Here is a 21,107-nt window from a genome sequence, read left to right as displayed (position 1 = left end):
TACTCACCAGACTTGGCTCCATCCGATTACTACTTATTTGCATCGATGGGACACGCACTTGCTGAGCAGCACTTCACTTCTTACGAAAATGTACGAAAATGGCTCGATGACCGGTTTGCCTCAAAGGAGCAACAGTTTTTTTGGCGTGGCATCCACAAATTGTCAGAGAGATGGAAAAAATGTATAGCTAGCAATGGGCAATACTTCGAATAAAATATTTTTTATCATTTTCATACAATAAACGTGTATTTTCTATACAAAAATTCCGGTTTCATATTTATATACCTGGTATATATAGTTAAATTAATAATATAGAAAGAATGTATATAAGAAAAAGAAGAAATCCTTTTATCAACCTGATATTTTTTTTTAACACGCGCAGATCGAACTTAAATAATGAACACATGGAACAGGCTGCTACGTCGAACCACCTCTCCAAAAAGGGATGGGAGGGAGCGGCGTGGGGGGGGGGGGGGAAGTGGCAGGAAGAAACCGTGCATTTGGCAGCCTAAGGTATCTTCTTCAAAGAAAAAACATCAAGCCAGGTGCGTGTCGGGGCATCATCGGCACGGCGAGCAAGCAGGCAGGCAGCGCGGGTCCTCTGCGATAGTGGGAGGGGGGGAGGGAAGAAAAGAGGGGCCCGATAGCACGCGCGCATCGTGGCACGTGAGGACCGACGATGGAGGAGCAGATGTTCCTTCCGTTTGGACTCTAATGCTACATCGCGCTCCACGCGTTTATTTATTCTTATATCCATCGACATTGCTTCTGCTCCGAAACGCCTGCATCCTGCGGGGCCTGATGTTCTCATCTCTCGAGGAGAGATATTTTTCTTTTATTTCGTAAAAGTACGATTGATTATAAAAATGTGTCGAATCTATCTATAAACGTCGAATATGTTTTTGTCGTCTTTTAAGGTCTTAACGTTATACTTTATATTTACCTTTTTTTTTCCTGCAAGGAACGAGTAGGATCTTTATAATTTGAGATCGAAACTCCTAGCTAATTTTGTAAGTACGATCATTTGGGGATAATCTGAAATTATTTTATCCACAGTATATGATGTGGAATATGCTTCTCTTCTAACGAAGCTGTGAGCCGTTTTCTGTATCTAATTTTCTTTGTATCTAGAGCAATTTCCGTCTCCGGTTTCGTTCCGGTTCCGTTTTTCGCTAAAGCTTTCGAATTTCAAGTTACTTCATTAAGAGAAGATATTGATAATCCATAATAATAATAATGAAAATTATTCCATTTTCAATTTCGTCAGGTCGAATATTCTCTGGTTTCCAAGCTTGGAAACTTAATTCTAATCTGGAAACTGCTTTTACATCAGTTGGGCGTCTCATTTGACTATATCTGTTATTTGAAGACATCGCGTTTGTATGGTTTATCCACATTATCGTATAACGTTTAATGGTACACGCACTGATTACGATAGAAAAATATAGCCTCGCTCACGAGAGCGATGCGTTTTATAACGGAACGATCAATTTCTCGTCCGTTTCTCTGTTTAGATCCAGAAAAAAATTGTCCAGTAATATAATTCTTACAGATTATACAAGTTTTCATCATTATCTCTCTACGATATTTTCTTCAATTCGAACAAGAATATATCCTGCATCATAAATCTGGAACTAGTAATGCTTCTTAGAACTTAGATCGCGAATCCCGCACTTCGTCTCACCCGATATATGTATATTTGTCATACAACGTTGCGCGTTTACTCGCTTATGTTATATGCATATGGATTCTTACATAAGTCGTTTAATTGACGCGCATTACGTAAGAAGAAGTCTCTTCGCGTAGAAAAGGTTGAGTGTCACGGTCGAACGCCGTCGTCTCGTGCACCTGCCAGATGCACAACGACGGATATATCGAATATAACGCACGCACCTTTATGGGGGAGAGGAAGGGGGAAGGGAAGGACTCGTGCCCCTCGTCTCCACGATCCTTTCGGGATTCCTTACCCCGGCCGAAAGATGCCCCGAAGAGAGTGCCAGCTGCTCACGTTCTTCGCTGCCAGTTCGCCTTTGGTGTTCGTGGTGATCGATACGCGAGATCCGCGGCGTGCCCTGTGATCGAGAGATCTGTGGATAGAGAGGAGCGGTTTCGTGATCATAAATTGTGTAATTGCGCGCGAGAGAGTGAGCCATACCCGTCGTTCACACATCGAGGACGAGAATCGCGCACGCAATCGGCATCGCGGCAATTCGATACACGTGGAAAATCGCCCGAGTTTCTCAGGAAAGCAACATGATCGTTTGCGTTTCCCATTTCAGGGGGTACGTCCTTTTTTTTTTTTTATCTATATGACCTACATACGTACACCGTAACCGCCCTTCGTCTGTCTAATAATTAGAGACACCTGGCAAGAAATGCTTATAGGCGATATCATTATCTCGTTTCAATTATCTCTTTACTGCGCTTCTTTACGCAGATTGTAAGGAGTCTTTTAAGTTATGGTATTACATCCGCTGGTTTTTTTCCCTTTTTTTTTTTGAAATTAAGTCAACAATTTAAAACTCTTTTATTCTTAGGAAAAATAAAAATTTAAGAATTGATCCGTTTTTTTAATCGTCAGGATGGTCTTCAATCTCTTCGACAATTTTTGTTGTCTTTGACAACGGTACGTGGGATGATAATTCAAGCGATTGAAAAATATTACTAATAAAGTTTGTCGATAAAATTAAAAAAAAATATGATGACGATATCTATACCGAACAAAAGAAATAATCACGCACGCAATTTTTAAATGCTTAGCTTCCCGACGAAGATGGAAAGGCCCCTGGTATCGCATGGCAATTCGGGTCAGATCCACGGCAACAGCATGCACGGCGCATACTCGTCGTCCGGTAGTCAGACGTCCCTGTCGACGACGTCGTACATCACCGGCCAGTCCTACATGCAGAGCCAAAATTACGGGGCGCCCCCGTATTCCTCGGCGAACATGCAGATATATACGTCGCATGGTGCGACGGGCTACTCGCAGCCGCAGAGCTACGGTACCGTAGTGCAGGGCTTTGGTGGGCAACCGCAGTCCGCCGCATATCAGCAGAGTCACCTAAAAAAGGGATCGGTCCGCAACGGCGACGTGCTCAAGCGGTGTCGACTGCAGACGGCGTAAGTTGTAATCTTACACTCTCATAAACGAAGAATAAGAATTCACCGCTTCTCGTGGTGGAGAGATTGCGTTTAAGAATGGATCTCGGAATTTGCAGATACGAGTTGTCGCAGGATCTGCTCGATAAGCAGATCGAGATGCTGGAGAGAAAATACGGCGGCGTGAAGGCGAGGAACGCCGCGCTGACGATCCAGCGTGCCTTCCGCAGATACACGTTGCTGAAGAAGTTCGCGGCGATCACGGCGATGGCCAAGGCGGAGAAGCGGCTGAGCAGGAAGCTTCAGGAGACGACGACGGATCGTTCGGGCAACCTCAACGATCACGAGAGAATGGTTTACCACAGTCAGATATATATTCAGCAGGCGCAGTCCGCCAACAGGTATATACATATACATAAGGTGTTTCTCTATGTGTACTCTCCTCTGTGTCAAGTTCAGCGCGATTGAATTGATTGACCGCGAATCCGACAGACCGATGCCGATCCGCAGCATGTCTCTGAGGGAAAGGCGGCACGTGGACAATTCCCAGTCGCCGATACCGAGGAGTCAGAGCGGTAGATGCGAGGTTCAGATTAGCGGCCACCAGCACATGAACCATGGCTTACATCAGAGCGGCAGACACACGCCCTCGTTGGCGCCCAGCCCGTGCAACCGGCATCAGCAATTACCGCCGAGTCCCTGTTGGGAGTCGAGCTCCCAGGAGAGCGGTTCCAGTATCCATTACTACAATCCACAGGTGAGTGCTGTACAAGCCGTAAATGGCAAACGAATGTTTCGATTAATCGTGTCATAAAGTTGAGGGCGATGATTTGTCGCAGTGATTTATTCCTTTTATCGCGCGTGCGATAAAAGTCAAATAAAAAGTCATTCCTTTATTTACGTAGGAGGCCTTGTGCGGTCTGAGACAAGAGACGCCGCCGAGAGACTTGCTGCGGACACCGTGTACGTCACCGTCGGCGCCGCACAATATGACGACGATATCGCAAAATTGGAACAACGCCAATCAGCTTGGTTCTGGTAGAACGTCGAGAGGAGGTTCTGGCAAGAAGATTCCGCCAGAGGTACCGAAGAGAACGTCCTCCATCACTTCGAGATCCATGGAACCGCGTCACAATGGTCTCAGTAAGAGCGTGGAGAACGGAAGTCTAAGTTCGGTGCAGAGCTCCGGCAGCGATTCCACCAATTGCGAGAGTTCGGAAGGTGACGCTCAGAGAGGTTCACCCGTGTGGAAGCACAAAGCGATTGTAAGTATATCTGATTTTCTTCTTTCTTGCACGTTTGAAAAACGTGCGCGAATAACGGCAATTTCTTGAGGACGTAAGCGAAAAGCGTCGTTAACGGAACCCGTATTCTGATTGTGAAATCAGTCGAGTTCGCCGGAGCATCAGGAATGTGCGAGTCATACCGCGGACGCGACGACGATGGCTACTAACGTTAAGGAGCTCGGCCATTCGCATGCCAGTTCCGGCTACCAACTTCCTTTGATCGACCATACGGAGAGTCTGCCGACTCAAACGAGTTATAAGGTGTCCGAGACGGTGAGAAAGCGACAGTACAGAGTCGGCCTGAATCTCTTCAACAAGAAGCCAGAGAGAGGAATCAGTTACCTCATCCGACGCGGATTTTTGGAGAACAGTCCGCAGGGAGTCGCTAGATTCCTAATTAGTCGAAAAGGATTATCCAAACAGATGATAGGAGAGTATCTCGGGAATTTGCAGAATACTTTTAATATGGCGGTACTTGAGTAAGTGGCTTCAATATATTAATATATATTTGTGATATATTTGAATTTACAAAAATAAATCTATTAACAATAAAAACAAAGGTACATTTTATTTTATTTAAGAAATATATATATTTTTAATGATAGTTTTTTATGATATTAAATTATAATTTTACTCACTATTTGCAGATGTTTCTCCCAGGAGCTGGATCTTTCTGGCATGCAGGTAGATGTAGCTTTACGAAAGTTTCAAGCTTATTTTAGAATGCCCGGCGAAGCGCAGAAGATCGAACGGTTGATGGAAGTCTTCAGTCAACGTTATTGTCAATGCAATCCCGACGTAATATCGAGGTTGCGGTCAGCGGATACTGTTTTCGTCCTGGCCTTTGCCATTATTATGCTTAATACGGATTTACATACGCCCAATTTGAAACCCGAACGCAGAATGAGACTCGATGATTTCATAAAGAATCTTCGAGGAATCGATGATTGCGGCGATATAGATAGAGATATCTTAGTTGGCATTTACGAACGAGTGAAGGATAACGAATTCAAACCGGGCTCGGACCACGTGTCGCAAGTGATGAAAGTTCAAGCGACTATTGTTGGAAAGAAGCCAAATATGGCACTACCGCATAGAAGATTGGTATGTTACTGCAGACTCTATGAGATACCGGACATTCACAAGAAGGAGAGACCTGGTGTTCACCAGAGAGAGGTGTTCCTCTTCAACGATCTGCTCGTCGTTACGAAAATTCTGAGCAAGAAAAAGAACAGCGTAACCTATACCTTTAGGCAGAGCTTTCCACTTTGCGGCATGGTGGTTACTTTATTCGAGGTTCCTCGTAAGTTCCAATAACGAAATATACTTGTGGAAATACTTGTCGCATAACTTATCTTTTGGCTACTATATCGTTTGTCTTGCAGATTATCCATACGGCATAAGACTCTCTCAGCGTGTCGACGGAAAAGTTCTAGTCACATTTAACGCTCGAAACGAGCACGACAGATGTAAATTCGTGGAAGACCTCAGGGAGTCCATCAGTGAAATGGACGAAATGGAAACTTTGCGTATCGAAACCGAATTAGAAAGGCAAAAGAGCAGTAGAGGCGCGCGAGGCGGCGCGGAAAATAGAGACTCCGGTGTCGCCGATGTGGAGATATGCCCTTGCCCGGGTGCTTGTTCCGACAGAGCAGAGGCGGTCGATGTTGACACGCAATTGAAACGTTCCGCCCTCAGTAATTCCCTTCTGGACATACACGAGCAATGTAAGTAAAAGTATCATTATATCTTTGTAAATTATACGCATGTATATAATATGTGTATCAATTTTTATACGTCTAGTTGCTGGTGATAAGCCGCAGCGTCGTGGAAGCGTGGGTTCTTTAGATAGCGGTATGTCTATTTCATTTCAATCTACTTCCGCCAGCTCAATGAGCCAAGGCATTAAACATCCCGGACAAATTCATCCTATTCATCCAGGGGTTACAATCCCTGGCCCCGGTAGTAAAGGACTGGCTCAGCAGCCGTCTTTTTTAGGAGGTCTTTTCGCCAAACGAGAGCGAAAGCTATCGCAATCTGAAGAGTCTGGCCCATACAGTCGCACCACGGAAGTATAATGTGCGTGTATTCTTCCAGTAATGTAAAATAAGAAATGCACTTTTGTATACCTGTTCTTTTTTTCTAGTATGCTTCGTGTTTTTAATAAAGCAAAGACCACGTCTCGCTACGACAATGCCAATTTTAAATAGCAATAATTACACTTGCAAATTTATTTATATTAATGTGAAATCGTTTTTTCTTTATTCGGAGTCTCTCATATAGTTTCGTCCGTAGTTTAAAAACGGAAGTAAGGATGCATTTAATGCAAGCAGCAAGACTGCCACGTGCGCGAGAATTATTCTATTAGGCAATATAATATAATATAATATGTCATTTTATATATACAATCACGAAGCGTGCTAAAGAATGAGATATCAACGACAGATAAAGCCAAATTCAAGGATATGAATTTAAACAAGGATTGGGCAGGATCCAATCGAGATCATCTGGCGTATAAAGAGAAAAGAAATTTGATCTATCCTTTCCCCCTCCCGTATAACGCGTGTATAGTATTTATTCATTATAAAAAGAAAATAATGGACATTTTTCATACTGTATTTATAATTCACGCAATGCGCGATTGAACGATAGAATTGTGTGTAGATAATCATTACAATTTTACTTAGTTTTACACACAAACACCCAGACACACACACACACACACACACACACATTATATATATAGATGTTAATAAGTATAACAGAGAAGAAAGAATTGTAAATCACGCGAATACATGATACATTTATCGACAGAATTTTAATAGCATCATTATTATCAGCGGATATCATCACCATCACCGATTCTCGAGGGAAATATTGTAAATATTAAATATAATAAAATGTTCGGAATAAATTATATCGTGTGTAATAAAAAAAAAAGAGTTAGCGCATAAGAGAAAACGATAAGCAATCTCTATTGATGTTAGGTGCATGTTGATGTCTAACGATTTTTATTATCGGAAAACGTGAAGTTTATGAATGTAGCAGTGAAATAAGACTCGATATAAATCATGTTTGTCATTATAGCGATCTACTGATAATCATCCATGAGAAGTAGTTTTGCTTATTGTATGTTGAAATTTTGACTCAAAGTTGTTCGCATTTTCACACAAAAAAAAAAAAAAAAAAAAAATAATAATAAATAATTCATTATATTAAATATATCCATCATTAATTCGTTTCTCGTTTTTCGCGACGAGATGATAGAGATTTAACGATAAGCATCGTAATAATGTGTCACAAGAATAAACATATAAGTAAACTAAGATACATACGCGAAACATAAAAACAAAATACAAGAACGCGCATGCCTTATTTACTGCCACTGAGTAAATCTTCGCGCGCAAGAGAGAAGCGAAATAATGATATTATATATACGTAGAAAGATCGAAAATTTTCCAACAGCTGTGGAATTGTATGACAAATTAATCAATCTTGTACATAGAGCAACGTCAGCCAGCAATAAGCAAGCAACGACGTTCATTAATTTAACAATAATTTCCTATTATAAAATAACGCATCTATAGGAGGAGTGTTTAATATATCAAAGTTTTATCTTTATCTCTCTATTTATCCTCCCTTTTTTTCTTTTTTATAATATCAAAAGTTTGAACATATATATATATTACACACACACACACACACACATATATATTATCGATAACCAAAGGATTTCTCAGTAATATTATGAGCAAGAGAGATACTTTCGATTGCGTCGCATTCAGCAATAAATTTTGTGAACAAGAAATACATTAATTTAGAATTATACGACAGATTTATTGGCACAAAGCGATCGATCAAAGATATTCTATATATAAAGTTCTCATATAGACTTTGCAATTTCGCAAATGCAAATCTTCCGCGTCCAAAATTGTTAATAAATTATATGTATTGCATGATCGAAATTACGTTTTTAACTTCTCGCTTATTATATTTACTAATCGTATAGATTATAATTGATAATTTATCGTACTGCTAATACACTTTATACCGTTGCAAAGATGATCGAATGTTGAACACTCCATTTAATTTACGATTCTGATAACAAATTGAGAAAAGAAATGAGAGAAGCAAAAGATACGCGTAATTGTTGAAATTGTCGGCGGAAAATATTCATAGCTTGTTGACAATACATCTTGTTTACAGAAAAAAAATACAGAGAAAACATTTCCATGCTTTACGTGTCTGTCGTGAAATTTTTTGATATTAACAAGCTACACGGATTATCGATACCGATATTCTAGTCTCATCTCATAATGATATACAATAATACACCTTGTGTACGAATACACGAAATTTTCCGCGAAAATAACTTTTGAAATCAATTTCGCAATTGTACAAATGTACAATCAAGATCGCGTCGATTTCTACGACTGGCTGCTCACTCAAGTATAATCCGAATTCTGTGATAATCTTGCGAGGACAAAAAGAAAAAGACTGATTAGGAAGATCCCAAAACTTTACTACAACATATATATATATATCGTCACTTTTCCGAAAAGATAACAGAAGATTATTGAACGCATAAAAAAAAACATGATTTGAGCATCTTGCCTCGCTGCCTTTAAATTTCGCACTTTTTATCACTATCAACATCATCATTAGTCGTGTTAAAGTAGAATATTTGTTGAAAATGTTGAGAAAAATGGATTGCACCAAATTTGCGCGATCTTGAAAATCTTTGACACTTGATTGAGCACGTCACATCATCATCCGGCGACTTGTTTTCCGATTTGATGAGAAAGCGCGTATAATTAAGATCAGTTTCTCCCAATGCCAAATTATTGATAAATTCCTTCCCTCGTTAGTTTAAAATAAATGCTGTAAGCACACTGTGTTAATAAATAACTCTGAGTCTGAAATGCATGTTTTTTTTTTTTTTTTACCACTCGCAACTTTAAACTCGTTCATATATATATCTTTGCCATAGCTGAGAATGTATTCATTGGCGAAAAAAAATTATTTTGTAATCCGAGAAAGAAGCAGAGCCTATTATTCGAAAATGTTACATTTCTTTTCTAATAAATGTTTTATATTTTTATCATAATAAAAAATGCGCCTAAACTAAAATATATAATTACTTACGTTGCAAAATTTTCAACCATATAGTTGACATTATATATAATCAATATATTTTTTTATAAATTTTTTATAGAAACCATAGATTCAAGATATTTTATGTAGTTACAAAACTATATTTATATATATTTACCCTTTTGTGTTGTCTTCCTTTTCCAAGCAACTACGATGCATAATCTTTTTTCTTCAGTCTTTGAATTAATTTTCTAAAAGTTTAAATAATTTTCAGAAGTGATTGATATCACATATTCGATGCGTGAAAGAGTCTGTCATATGTGACACATGTGACATGTGACATGTGTCGTCGTTTGAAATGTCAAATTCTTCAACTTCTATGCGTTGCCTCGTATCTTCTTTGCGATACAATTATATGATCTTATTTAACAGAAATACGGTCTCCATTAATTAATCATTACTATATGTTTAGGCAATAAAATAATATATGTTAATATGAGAAGAGTGTAAACAAGGGTCTCACACCTCTTGAGAGAGAAAGAGAGATGTCATCGATATGTGAAACCTTTAATCTAACCTCTAACATGTGACATACGTCCTGTTTTGAAATCGTACGATAACGCATAAGGTATTTGGTATCAAAGTAAAGGAAAAAAAAGTGGAAGTGTCAAAAAAACCGAAAAATAACTACTCGATTGACGGCACTAAATACCATCTTATTAAAAAGAATACATCCTGTTTTTATGCAATTTAACAAAAATTACAGTTTCTATATTTACCTTAAGGAATAAAGTGGACATCGTGAAAAGTAAAATTGAATAGTTCTATATATTTTATATATGATTCTCCTGAAATCTGTATTGGTCGATTATGACTATGGAGAATCAGGTTCATTCGGAATTGATTATGAAGGAGGAACGAGACGAGGAGGAGATGAAGGAGGGTCGACGTTCTAGCGAAAGCAACAAGAGCATCACACCTGACGCTTCGGCGATCGGGATAAGACCGAAGCCTCTAATCTGCAAGCCGGAGAACGTGAGCATCGGATGCAAGTCGGAGCCGATCGAGAGGAAATGGCAGTGGGCCCCGGGAGCGTGGCAAGATGCGACCAGAACCAGCGCATTTCAGCCGTATAAGGTATTTTTTTTTTTTTTTACTCAATTAAAGTAGATAAAACATATCAACGTATATTAGAAAATTAAGAGAGATTTGTCTCTTACAAAATTGTTACGTATATGTGAGCAGAATGAAATATTTATATTTTATCTGTAAATATATCTGTCTGTTTGATATGCATAGCCACCCACATTACTCACGAATCTGCAAAGAGGCAATACTCAGACCCAGATACATCAGCTCTATATTGAAAACGATATCACATTTCATACTTTGGCTGGTCAAGGGGAACTAACACCCGAACATATATGCTCAAGTATATAATTTATATAGTATCTAATATCTGCATAGCGAATTATAAATTTAATCTGTAATTTTTGGATTGTGTATAATTATTGAATATATAATAAAATAATTTATCTTTGTATATGTCTTGTACAGATTCAGTAGATGCGACTGATGAAAAGGGCTTAACAGGATTGATGTGGGCCAGTGCTTATGGACAATTAGGTACCGCTAGGCAATTGCTCAAGTGGAGTGCTAAGATAAATCGTCGTGGACCAAACGGAGAGACAAGTTTGCATCTGGCAGCTGCTTATGGTCATTATGACGTCGTTAAATTATTATTAAATCATGGTGCTGATCCTAATGCAGGCGACGAGGTATACATGTAGCATTTGAAAAAAATCTAGGTATCTAAACATGATATTTAAATATCAATAATTTCTGTTCCGACATAGGATGGTAATACACCACTAATCTATGGAGCATATTATGATCATCCACGTGTATGTTATGAATTATTAACAAAAGGTGCAGAAGTAACATATATTAATTTTTCCAATGTAAGTGCTTACAAGGCAGCTATTATGAATAATTCAATGAATGGTAAGCGCCTTTATTCGTAAATATAAAAGTTATCATATAAAAATAGTTTACTTATTTTCGATTTATTTTTTGCAGCTAAAGCGGTTATTGAGAATCACCTGATACCACAAATTATAAATATGCCAACAGATGAATTGTAATAATCTAATTATTTATATATTTAATATTTATAAATATTTGTGCATGTGCAATGTGTATTTTTAGAAATCATAAAGAGATTAAGAAATAGCAATATTTTCATGTGATTGCAAAAAAACTTTTTATAATTGATATCTTTCCGACAAATATTGTGATAGGAAAGAAAAATAACACACGAGCATGAAATATTTATCGAGACAAGGTATATAAACTTACGAACAAGTAACAAAATTTGATATATTTGGTAATAATACAATCCCCTTTTCAGGCGCGCTATTGTAATATACTAAAATATATGTATCAAATAAAATGTAAATATACAATAAGTTTTCATCATGAGTCCAATCTTTTTTCTAATTAGAGAATATATCTTCTTTTTTACAAACTTATTCGGCATCAGACAGTTATTAAATTGTATAATAATAAAAATTGAGGCGTGTATGTAAATATTTCAACGTATACTCATTGATCATCAAGAAATGACTATGGCAATAAAATTAAAACTCAAACAATAATCAATCTTGATTATTAATTATAACATTACACATCTCACTGTGTGTGTGTGAACTGTGCCTCTATTTTCATACTCTCTTTTATGCACAAATATTTTATCTATTCTTTCTGTCTTAAACAACTTCATAATTATCAGTAAAGAATACAGTTTCTACTGAATACTTAACAGGGGTCTCATCTTCTACAAGCAAAACTTCGCTAACCTGGAAAGTAAAATTAATACAATGATTGATATCAACATAAATTATATATCTTTGTAATTTGCGCAATAGATTCGTTTATTTTATACCTTGAGTTTGGCATACGGCGTTTTAGATGTAAACGAGATGTGAAGTGGGAAGAAGTCTGCAGGTGTAGAAGAAGGAGCGGAAAATTCCATCGAGCCAGATTTTGTCGAAGCATCGATCACTGGTAAAGACCAAACTAACGTGTTTCGTCGTGCTTCGTGCGTATACTGTCCGTCGCATTCACTAACAATAGGATTGCATCCGATAGATAGAGGAATGTTTATCTGGACGTCGTTCAATTCGAGATCAGCCTGCTCCAATTCGTATTCGATATTCACGTCGCAGCCACCCTCTCCGTTTTCAGAAGGCCAACAATTTACTATATTATAAATGATTAATTAAAAATATGCATGTTTTTAATTTTTACAAGCTTAAAAAAATTTATTTATATGTATAATTGATAAATCTTACTTGAAATTGGTAATGCTGTTTCGTCTTGGGCTTGGAAACGCCATTTCAGCACACCGACATCAGTGTTCAGTGGAAATGGTTTTGTGGGTACTTTCAGACCTATTTGTCCATGCGCTCTGAATAATTCCTTGTCAACATTTGGATGAGTTTGTAACTGAATGCCTCTCGTATCTCTGTTTTCAACTTGCACACGGATACGTCCCCATTTCTCATCGGAGATATGTAAAGTCACCAAGCCGTGCAACTCGAAGTTCTGTAAACCTCCATCTCGACCGACACGTATGTTGAGTCTCTCCTCTTGCCTCAAATGAACCCTTTTGATAGAAATGTGTTTGTTTAAATCAATTTGTTTGTATAAATACATATTTTAAATTCTTCTTTTACACAATGTATCATGTGATGAAATTACATACAATTCTGTGTTCAATATTTGAGGAGTGACCGGCGCTATTTTCGTTCCAGGAGCTGCAAGAGGCCCTGACACAACATTTTCTCCTTCCTCCTTTAATTGATCAACAAAGGAATCCACATCGCGAGATTTACCACCCAATTTCATTGCACCTGGTCCAGCATTGATCGGTTTTCTGATGAAAAAAAATCAGATATTATAGAGAGTGATAATATTTGTATACATAATTACAGTTTAGTAAACTAGAATTGATCGTACTGTTTGGGCTTATAGGAAGGTCTAATTGGTTCAGGCACAAAATTAGCTGTATCACCGACAACTGGAGTGACTGGAGTGCTACTACTTCCATATCCTCCACCAAATCCAGGACTTTTAATTCCTCCCTTCTTGTTAGCTTCCATCATTTTTTGCCTCTGCAATTCCTTAGCTTTCTCGCGCATTTTATTTTTAGCTTCGCGTTCCTGCGTCATTCTGACTGCTTGATAAACCTTCTCCTCGTGTGAATCCATTTCTACAAAAGTTCTGATTTGTGCTAAATTAACATTCTCTCTATAGCCTAATGCAACTATCTCATCAAATGCAAATATTAAATTGAACGCATTTTCCGCTATTTCAAGTTCATCCATCGAGTTGCAATATTCTGGAATCTGTAAGATTCAAACGTGTTTTATGCACGACGCTTTCGCATAACAAAATTTACTAACAAGGATTTGTGTTCATATTGGATTAATCTACTTACCACTCTTGCAAAGAGCCTTAAAGTTTCCAGATCCTCCAAAATATTGCTAGCCTTAGTCGTGATAAGCAGCATATATACTTTCTCAAGGGGCTGATAAACATATCTGACGGATTCAGTTTCCACGAATGTATGCTGTTTACCCGAACTCATCAATTTTGGGAATGCAGCGAGTAGGCCCTCTATTCTCGCTTTCGTCATTTCGACAAACTGTCGAGAAATTATGGCTGAAAAAAATAATCGCGTGAATTAATCGTATAAAACAAATGAAATTTTTTAAAAATTACGTTGACAAATAAACTTAGCATGACAGAAAATTTTTGTACGATCTTCGTTTATACAATTGACTGTCCAACACTTTTTATTAGTACTTAATTTATCTCTCAACGAATAGAGTAAAGAAACGTCACGTATTATCATGCGATTATCTTAATTTGGCCCCGGATGATCTGCTATCAAAACGAGACACGTATACCGCATGCAGGATCGACGTCAAGGATCATTCTGTTACTTACTCTTCCCGGCTTTGGTGCATACCGCAGCGGCGATGAGTACCTGGAAAAAGAAGAAAGGAGGTTCGAGTATTCCGTGTACATTCGGCTCTGGTGACGCTTGTGGGATAATCGCGGCTCGGCGATCCGCTGGCTAATGGATGACATCTGCGGACGATGTCGCGGGCTTTGACGATCCGCCGAAGGCAGCCAGGTCGCGCTTTCAGCGACGATTTCGATTCGCGACGATTTCGTAGATGAATGACGAGAAACGATTACTTACCATTCTAACGAACTAATTTCGAAACGCTTCGTGTGATTAAAATCCAAACGCGTACGCACTCTCTCACATGTGAGAACCACCATCTACTCTTTCCACATCACATATACACAAATACACAAAGAAGTCGTACAGAGGGCGCGCTCTGCTGACGTGTGCCATGATGAAAGATGTTTGTCACGAACTATACGAATTCGTATAGTACGGAAACCATTGAGCGCGTTTGTAAACTACGCCCGATTGGAATTTTTTTTTTTAATACCACTTGTCCAATTGCATCGTCGATAAACTGGAAGTACGCATACTCACGAGTCTTCGTTTCTAATAATTGTCCTTTCTTGCATTTTCGTATTCAAGAAAAGAAACGGAGTGTAGAAGGCGCGAGTACAGAAGAAATAGTTTTATTGTTTGAATGATGTTCCTTTATAAATATATTAAGTTACTTTTACACGCGATAAAGAATTAAGAATCGGCTGTTTTGAAGATTATGAAAAAACAGAGAAACGATTGACTTATGGCACGTAAAGGAAATCTTCTTGGTTTGATAAAAATTTTCGTCGCGGGAAAAGAATGGAAAACATTCTACGGGATTATTAAAAGATACAACGTAACCCAGCACTGAAGCTTGCAACAACATTGCTGCAACATTGTAATATATTGCATATTGCAGTTTAATGTTGCAGAAATATTGCAAAGACATTATTTTACAATATAACTTTAGCAATGTTACAGCAACATTCCGAAAATATTACAAAAAAAGTATTCAATAATCGCTAGTTCATTCGTTTACCACTATGCGGCGCATGTTGCACTATCTATTCCGCATTTAATTTTTAATCATGATGATTATATAAAGTTTACAAAGCGCGGCTAGTAAGATTAAAAAGTTATAATAACTATTTTTGTTAATTTAAGTCATATGATATGACCCTAATATAGGGGCTCAGACATTGGACTAACAATAAGAATTCTTTTAATAGTTTCCATTCTTATATAAAATCAAAAATTTGATAATAATTTTCTAATATGCAAGATACTTCAGATGTTAATAAATAAATTTTGAGATTATATGAAGACAAGAGAGATGTGAAAAAACTCGTTGTATGCGTAAATTCACCACAATCTTTTTGCATCCGGATATCTGAATATTTCGGATACAAAGAAATTGTGAATTTACACAATCGCAAATTGAGTTTTTTCTTATTTCTCTTAGATATTCTGTCACTGAAGGAAGTCGAATGTGTACTGAAAAATTTACATTTTATAATTTCGTTATTATTATAATACAGAAAATCTATATACATGCTAGATCCTAAGGTTTTATAGGCCTATTTTCTTATTATTTTTTTCATATGTTAAGGATATTATATCGATAAATATACATAAAGCATTATTGCATATATATTATATTGCTATGTTATTACAATATTATATTGCAATATTTCTGTAGGCGGACATTTTACTGTTGCTGCAATATCATAACAACGTTGCAGCAACATTTCGCAATGTTTCTGCAATGTTGCAAACTTGCAGAAAAATGTTGCTGCAATGTTATTGCAATCTTGCGGTGCTGTATGGGAAGTGGAAAACAAAATATTATCGCGACTCTTTTTTTCTTCTCGCCTCTCGCATCTGTTCCAATTCACAGTTTCGATTAGATTCAAACAGTCATCAGATTTCTATTCTTCTTTCTTAAATTATTCACGTCGATTGCGTGAAATTCTCCTTCACAATTCCGGTCCCAATACTTTTCTAATTTCATGTAATTCAGAGAACATTGTAATTTTCTGACTTTTCGCATCACCACTAGAGCTACTAGAGCTCGAATATTGCGCGATATTTCATATATTCGCAAAATGAAAAAAAAGGTAATCGATTAATTAATCTCAAAAATATATTACCTATTAAACTATTGTATCAATCGAGTTTGGAATACTCAGAGAGAGAAATCTGCGGTCAGAAATAATTGAAAATTTCACTCAAAATGTGCAAAATCTCAATTTCGTGTTTCGAGAGTCTGTAATATCTGTAGTGCTTTATTTTTGTCTGTAATATTTGCGGAAGCACGCGACAGAGGGCGACGTTCAACAGAAATTTATGTGCAGCCACGAAGCGACAACCTTGAAGGAGACAACGTCGCATCGTATTACAGCGTTCGTCCGTATATTAAAAATCTCGGAAAAGGTAAATAAAATACAAAACATATTATATTTCCTGTATATGTATGTTATATTTATAATTCTTCATCTCGCAAAGTGCTGTGATTTTATGTGTACAATTTCTTATACGATCCATTTTATATCCGTAAATATAGCACGAGAACACCTTGGCAAATTATTTCTTCTTCAAATTATAATTTTATAATGTAGTATTTCTTTTTAATTATTAATCTGTTATTATATTCTTCAAAGACATTGAACCACATCTTAAAGATCTTTGATATCATATTATTATTATTATTATTCAAGATCTTTGATATTATTTGATATTATTTTTTCTAATTAATTCAAATATAACGAATTCGAGTAAAATGCACTAATTGCAAACCTATATCAGAGATCACGTATTGAAGATTAAAGATTGGAATTTAACTAAATCAAAATAAAAAGAGTTAAAATTTCTTTCTTTTGATCGATCAAATTCAATCTCATATTTCAAATAGTTTGATACGGGTTTTAATGCGCGCCAAATGCGCCTATATTCAATTTCCTATAGTATTCGATTGGTATTGAAAATCAAGAAAGAGGGCGCGCTTGCTGCGCCAAGTCAGTCTATCAAACAATCAAATTGATTTCGCTATTAAGCCTGCGGCACACGGTACGATTTTTCGTACTAAATCGCATGCGAGACATTTTGCTAGCAATTATAATGGCTATGCAACTTGAAATATTATGTGCTGCGTGTTGCTGTGCGTGCTAGCATGCTAGTTTTCGGTAATAGGTTCGGTGCTATATTTCACTATGGTTTTGTTGCTAGCTGCAGACGATACTACGATAAAAACGCAAAAAATGAAAATAATAATAAATATAAAGACAAAAGTTATATATATATATATAAGTAATTATGTATTTTATTCATAATTATGGTAATATTAATTGAATATGTAATTAATTAAAAATAACAGATTTCCTAACTTAATAAAATTTAAAAAATTTTATTAATTTTTCCATAATGAATATCTTGAATTGTATCTTGACTAGATAAGCAATCATTGGCTATTATCTAGAGGATTTTTGGAGTCTTGAAGAATTTTGTTGAAATCTGAACGGATCAATTAACAAAATCAGTACGAAAAATCGTACCGTGTGCCGCAGGCTTTAGTTTCAACGGAAAATTTGAATTCGCGCTCTTTTCGCGACTGGAGTTATATTAATCGGTGTATTGCGGTGGATTAATTGTGTTATATTGGATTAAGTGTACAAGAAGCTCTTGTATTACAATATATCGTGTGCGTCGATGTAGTTAAAGGTACGCGATGTAAATTCGAAAGAAATGTGCGACAATGGCACGCGATCGTATCGTAACAATCTGTATAAGGCTATCATCGTATCAAATTTCGATCGATATACATCTTCCACAGGATTTCTCCTATCGTGGGATCGATCTGGCGGAAACCAGCGTCGACGGGACGTATCGGGGTGAGTAAATTTATTCATCATCCCATACAGCACCGCAAGATTGCAACAACATTGCAGCAACATTTTTCTGCAAGATTGCAACATTGCAGAAACATTACGAAATGTTGCTGCAACGTTGTTATGATATTGCAGGAATAGTAAAATGTCCGCCTACAGAAATATTGCAATATAATATTGCAGCAACATAGCAATATAATATATATGCAATAATGCTTTATGTATATTTATCGACATAATATCTTTAACATATGAAAAAAATAATAAGAAATTAGGCATATAAGAATCAGGATTTAGTGTATATATAGATTTTCTGTATTATAATAATAACGAAATTATAAATTGTAAATTTTTCGGAACACATTCGACTTCCTTCAGTGACAAAGAATATCTAAGAGAAATAAGAAAAAACTCAATTTGCAATTTTGTAAATTCACAATCTCTGTATCCGAAATATTCAGATATGCAAAAAGATTGTGGTGGATTTACGCATACAATTTTTTTTACATCTCTCTTGTCTTCATATAATCTCAAAATTTATTTATTAAAATCTGAAGTATCTTTTGCATGTTAAAAAATTATTATCAAGTTCTTGATTTTATATAAGAATGGAAATTATTAAAAGAATTCTTAGTCCAATGTCTGAGCCCCTGTATTAGGATCATATTATACGACTTAAATTAACAAAAATAGTTATTATATCTTTTTAATCTTACTAGCCGCTCTTTGTAAACTTTATATAATCATCATGACTAAAAATTAAATAGATAGCGCAATAGATAGCGCAATATTCGCCGCATAACGGTAAACGAATGAACTAGCGATTATCGAATACTTTCTTTGGAATATTTTTGGAATATTGCTGTAACATTACTAAAGTTATATTGTAAAATAATGTCTTTGTAATATTTCTGCAACATTAAACTACAATATGCAATATTGCAATGTTGCAGCAATGTTGTTGCAAGCTTTAGTGCTGTATGGGATGATTCGCATGATCAATCTCTTTTTGAACTCTCACGACGATAGGAAATGAAGCATCTTCGACGGAAGGATCGCGATCCGAATTAACGCCGGTCTCGCGCTTGTTACGGCTATTACGATATACGGCTGGGAAAACATCCCGCTGGTGTCACACGCGCGCATATATGTACACGACCGTGCGTTAATTTAGTGGCGGCCATTATCGCGCTCTCTCTCATACGTTCGTCGGCGTTCGTCTCTCAAGGTGGGTATACACTTAGCGAACGAACACCGAACGAGCAGCGAATGCAAACATTCGTTATTATCATTCAGCAGATATATACGCCAAAGCGAATGCGAACAGAACGTTCGATTCGCATTCGGCTCGATTCCCTCATGAAGCGGTACATCAAAGACAGTTCGTGCGAGAAAAACGTTCAAAACGTTTCGCATTCGCTGTTCGTTCGCTAAGTGTATACCCACCTTGAGATTCAACCAGCCGACGCGAAAGATGGACGACTCATCGCGCGCGCTGTCATTCTTAAGGCCCGTCTACATAGGACGCAACATGCCAGACGCAGCGCGTACGCAAGGTGACGTTGCAGCGCACGCATTCGCAAATCCATCTAACAATCTTGCTACTTAAGTTGCGTCATGCAAATACGTAGTGCGTTTTCTCTGCGTCTGCGAGCTTCGTCTGGCGTGTCGCGTCCTATGTAGACGGGCCTTTACATCGTATCTATTGCGGTCGCGTTTCCGCTCGGACAAGTTCGCGCTTCCGCTATTCCTGCCCTTTACCGCGGCCCTTACGCTGGGCCTCTTCCCCTCCCTTTTACGGACGATCCTTGACTGCGAGGAATGGCAATTGTATCGTAGTGAGCGAAAAGAAATACTACATCTATGGGTAATTAAATTTTAATTTTGCCGATTTCGTAAAAATGATTATAGAAATGGTTTCCAAATTTTAATCTTCTTAAAATAAATTTATTTAATTATTTAATTGAAATATATTTCCTCATAATAAATTTTATATAATTTTAAATTTATTTTATAAATTTAATTTAATACGATAGATTTTTTTAATAGCAATGGATTTAAATTCTCCATTTATAAGGGGTAATATATAAATATTTTTTATCACATAAATCAATTTCGATACTTGATCTTTATAATATTATAAAAATCACCAACTTTTTTCTATATATAATATAATCATCTTTTTCATGATTTTACTATAATAATTTTAATTTTTATTACCTGTTACTTATTCTTTTTATCATATTTAAAATAATTAATATTACATTTATTAATTAATTTATATATTCACATGATTGAATTAATTTGAAAACTTATATTTATATTAATCTTTATTGCTATTCTTTTTATTAATTAAAAACTTACATTTAATTGATAAAATATTTAATAATAAATTAGATATGCATCTAAAAAGGCTGAAAGATCATGTAATTCAAAGTGACTCATGCGAGTCTCAAATTTTATCATCCAGAAGGAGAGTTTTATCGTGCTATGATTTACAAATTTTAACGCGTACGTGTTTCTTAAAATTATCTAAATTTTAGATATATGGTTTTTTCGGTTATTGTTAGTAGGGGATAATACATATATGTGGAAAGCTAAAATCGAAAAGGATAAAAACGAGATTCGCGTCTTTAATTATTCCTACGGTGATCGGTTGTTGAATGAATGTTTAAGAAAAATTTATGTAGAGTTAATTAAGAAGATAAATATTATCGAGAAAAA

At 36.6% G+C, this 21,107-nt stretch overlaps 3 protein-coding genes across 11 annotated transcripts in view; 2 read left to right on the top strand and 1 right to left on the bottom strand.

Moving 5' to 3' along the window:
• The window catches only part of Siz (Brefeldin-resistant Arf-GEF family protein schizo), a 57,877-nt gene extending 48,570 nt beyond the window's left edge, over positions 1 to 9,307 (top strand). For 7 of the 9 annotated variants that reach the window (XM_070315647.1, XM_070315653.1, XM_070315655.1 and 4 more), the window contains 8 exons: positions 2,761 to 3,120; positions 3,198 to 3,500; positions 3,592 to 3,856; positions 4,005 to 4,364; positions 4,488 to 4,864; positions 5,033 to 5,688; positions 5,771 to 6,112; positions 6,189 to 9,307. In XM_070315647.1, the coding sequence (XP_070171748.1) occupies positions 2,761 to 3,120; positions 3,198 to 3,500; positions 3,592 to 3,856; positions 4,005 to 4,364; positions 4,488 to 4,864; positions 5,033 to 5,688; positions 5,771 to 6,112; positions 6,189 to 6,463 (2,938 nt within the window). In that variant the 3' untranslated portion in view covers positions 6,464 to 9,307. Of the gene's footprint in view, positions 1 to 1,374; positions 2,283 to 2,760; positions 3,121 to 3,197; positions 3,501 to 3,591; positions 3,857 to 4,004; positions 4,365 to 4,487; positions 4,865 to 5,032; positions 5,689 to 5,770; positions 6,113 to 6,188 lie in introns of those variants that run through there. The other 2 variants (XM_070315654.1, XM_070315648.1) reach the window with 2 other exon arrangements.
• A 381-nt stretch (positions 9,308 to 9,688) lies between these two features.
• On the top strand, positions 9,689 to 11,907 carry LOC138944726 (DNA-binding protein RFXANK-like). Its single transcript, XM_070315645.1, has 5 exons — positions 9,689 to 10,616; positions 10,779 to 10,911; positions 11,037 to 11,257; positions 11,336 to 11,483; positions 11,559 to 11,907. The coding sequence occupies exons 1-5, from the start codon at positions 10,350 to 10,352 to the stop codon at positions 11,621 to 11,623; spliced, it is 834 nt and encodes a 277-aa protein (XP_070171746.1). The 5' UTR covers positions 9,689 to 10,349; the 3' UTR covers positions 11,624 to 11,907.
• Deltacop (coatomer subunit delta) lies at positions 11,839 to 14,875 on the bottom strand. The gene is made up of 8 exons (XM_070315644.1): positions 14,752 to 14,875; positions 14,493 to 14,532; positions 13,981 to 14,204; positions 13,500 to 13,888; positions 13,246 to 13,416; positions 12,833 to 13,146; positions 12,424 to 12,740; positions 11,839 to 12,337 (listed from the first exon to the last, which is right to left on the bottom strand). Exons 1-8 carry the CDS (start codon positions 14,752 to 14,754, stop codon positions 12,248 to 12,250), a joined length of 1,548 nt encoding a protein of 515 aa, XP_070171745.1. The 5' UTR covers positions 14,755 to 14,875; the 3' UTR covers positions 11,839 to 12,247.
• Positions 14,876 to 21,107: the final 6,232 nt, after the last annotated feature.

Source organism: Polyergus mexicanus, unplaced genomic scaffold (genome assembly GCF_030449975.1).
Source record: "Polyergus mexicanus isolate NDT 795.1 unplaced genomic scaffold, iyPolMexi1.0 SCAF_2, whole genome shotgun sequence".
NCBI classification, from domain to species: Eukaryota; Metazoa; Arthropoda; class Insecta; order Hymenoptera; family Formicidae; genus Polyergus; species Polyergus mexicanus.
This window is presented reverse-complemented; position numbering and strand designations above follow the sequence as displayed.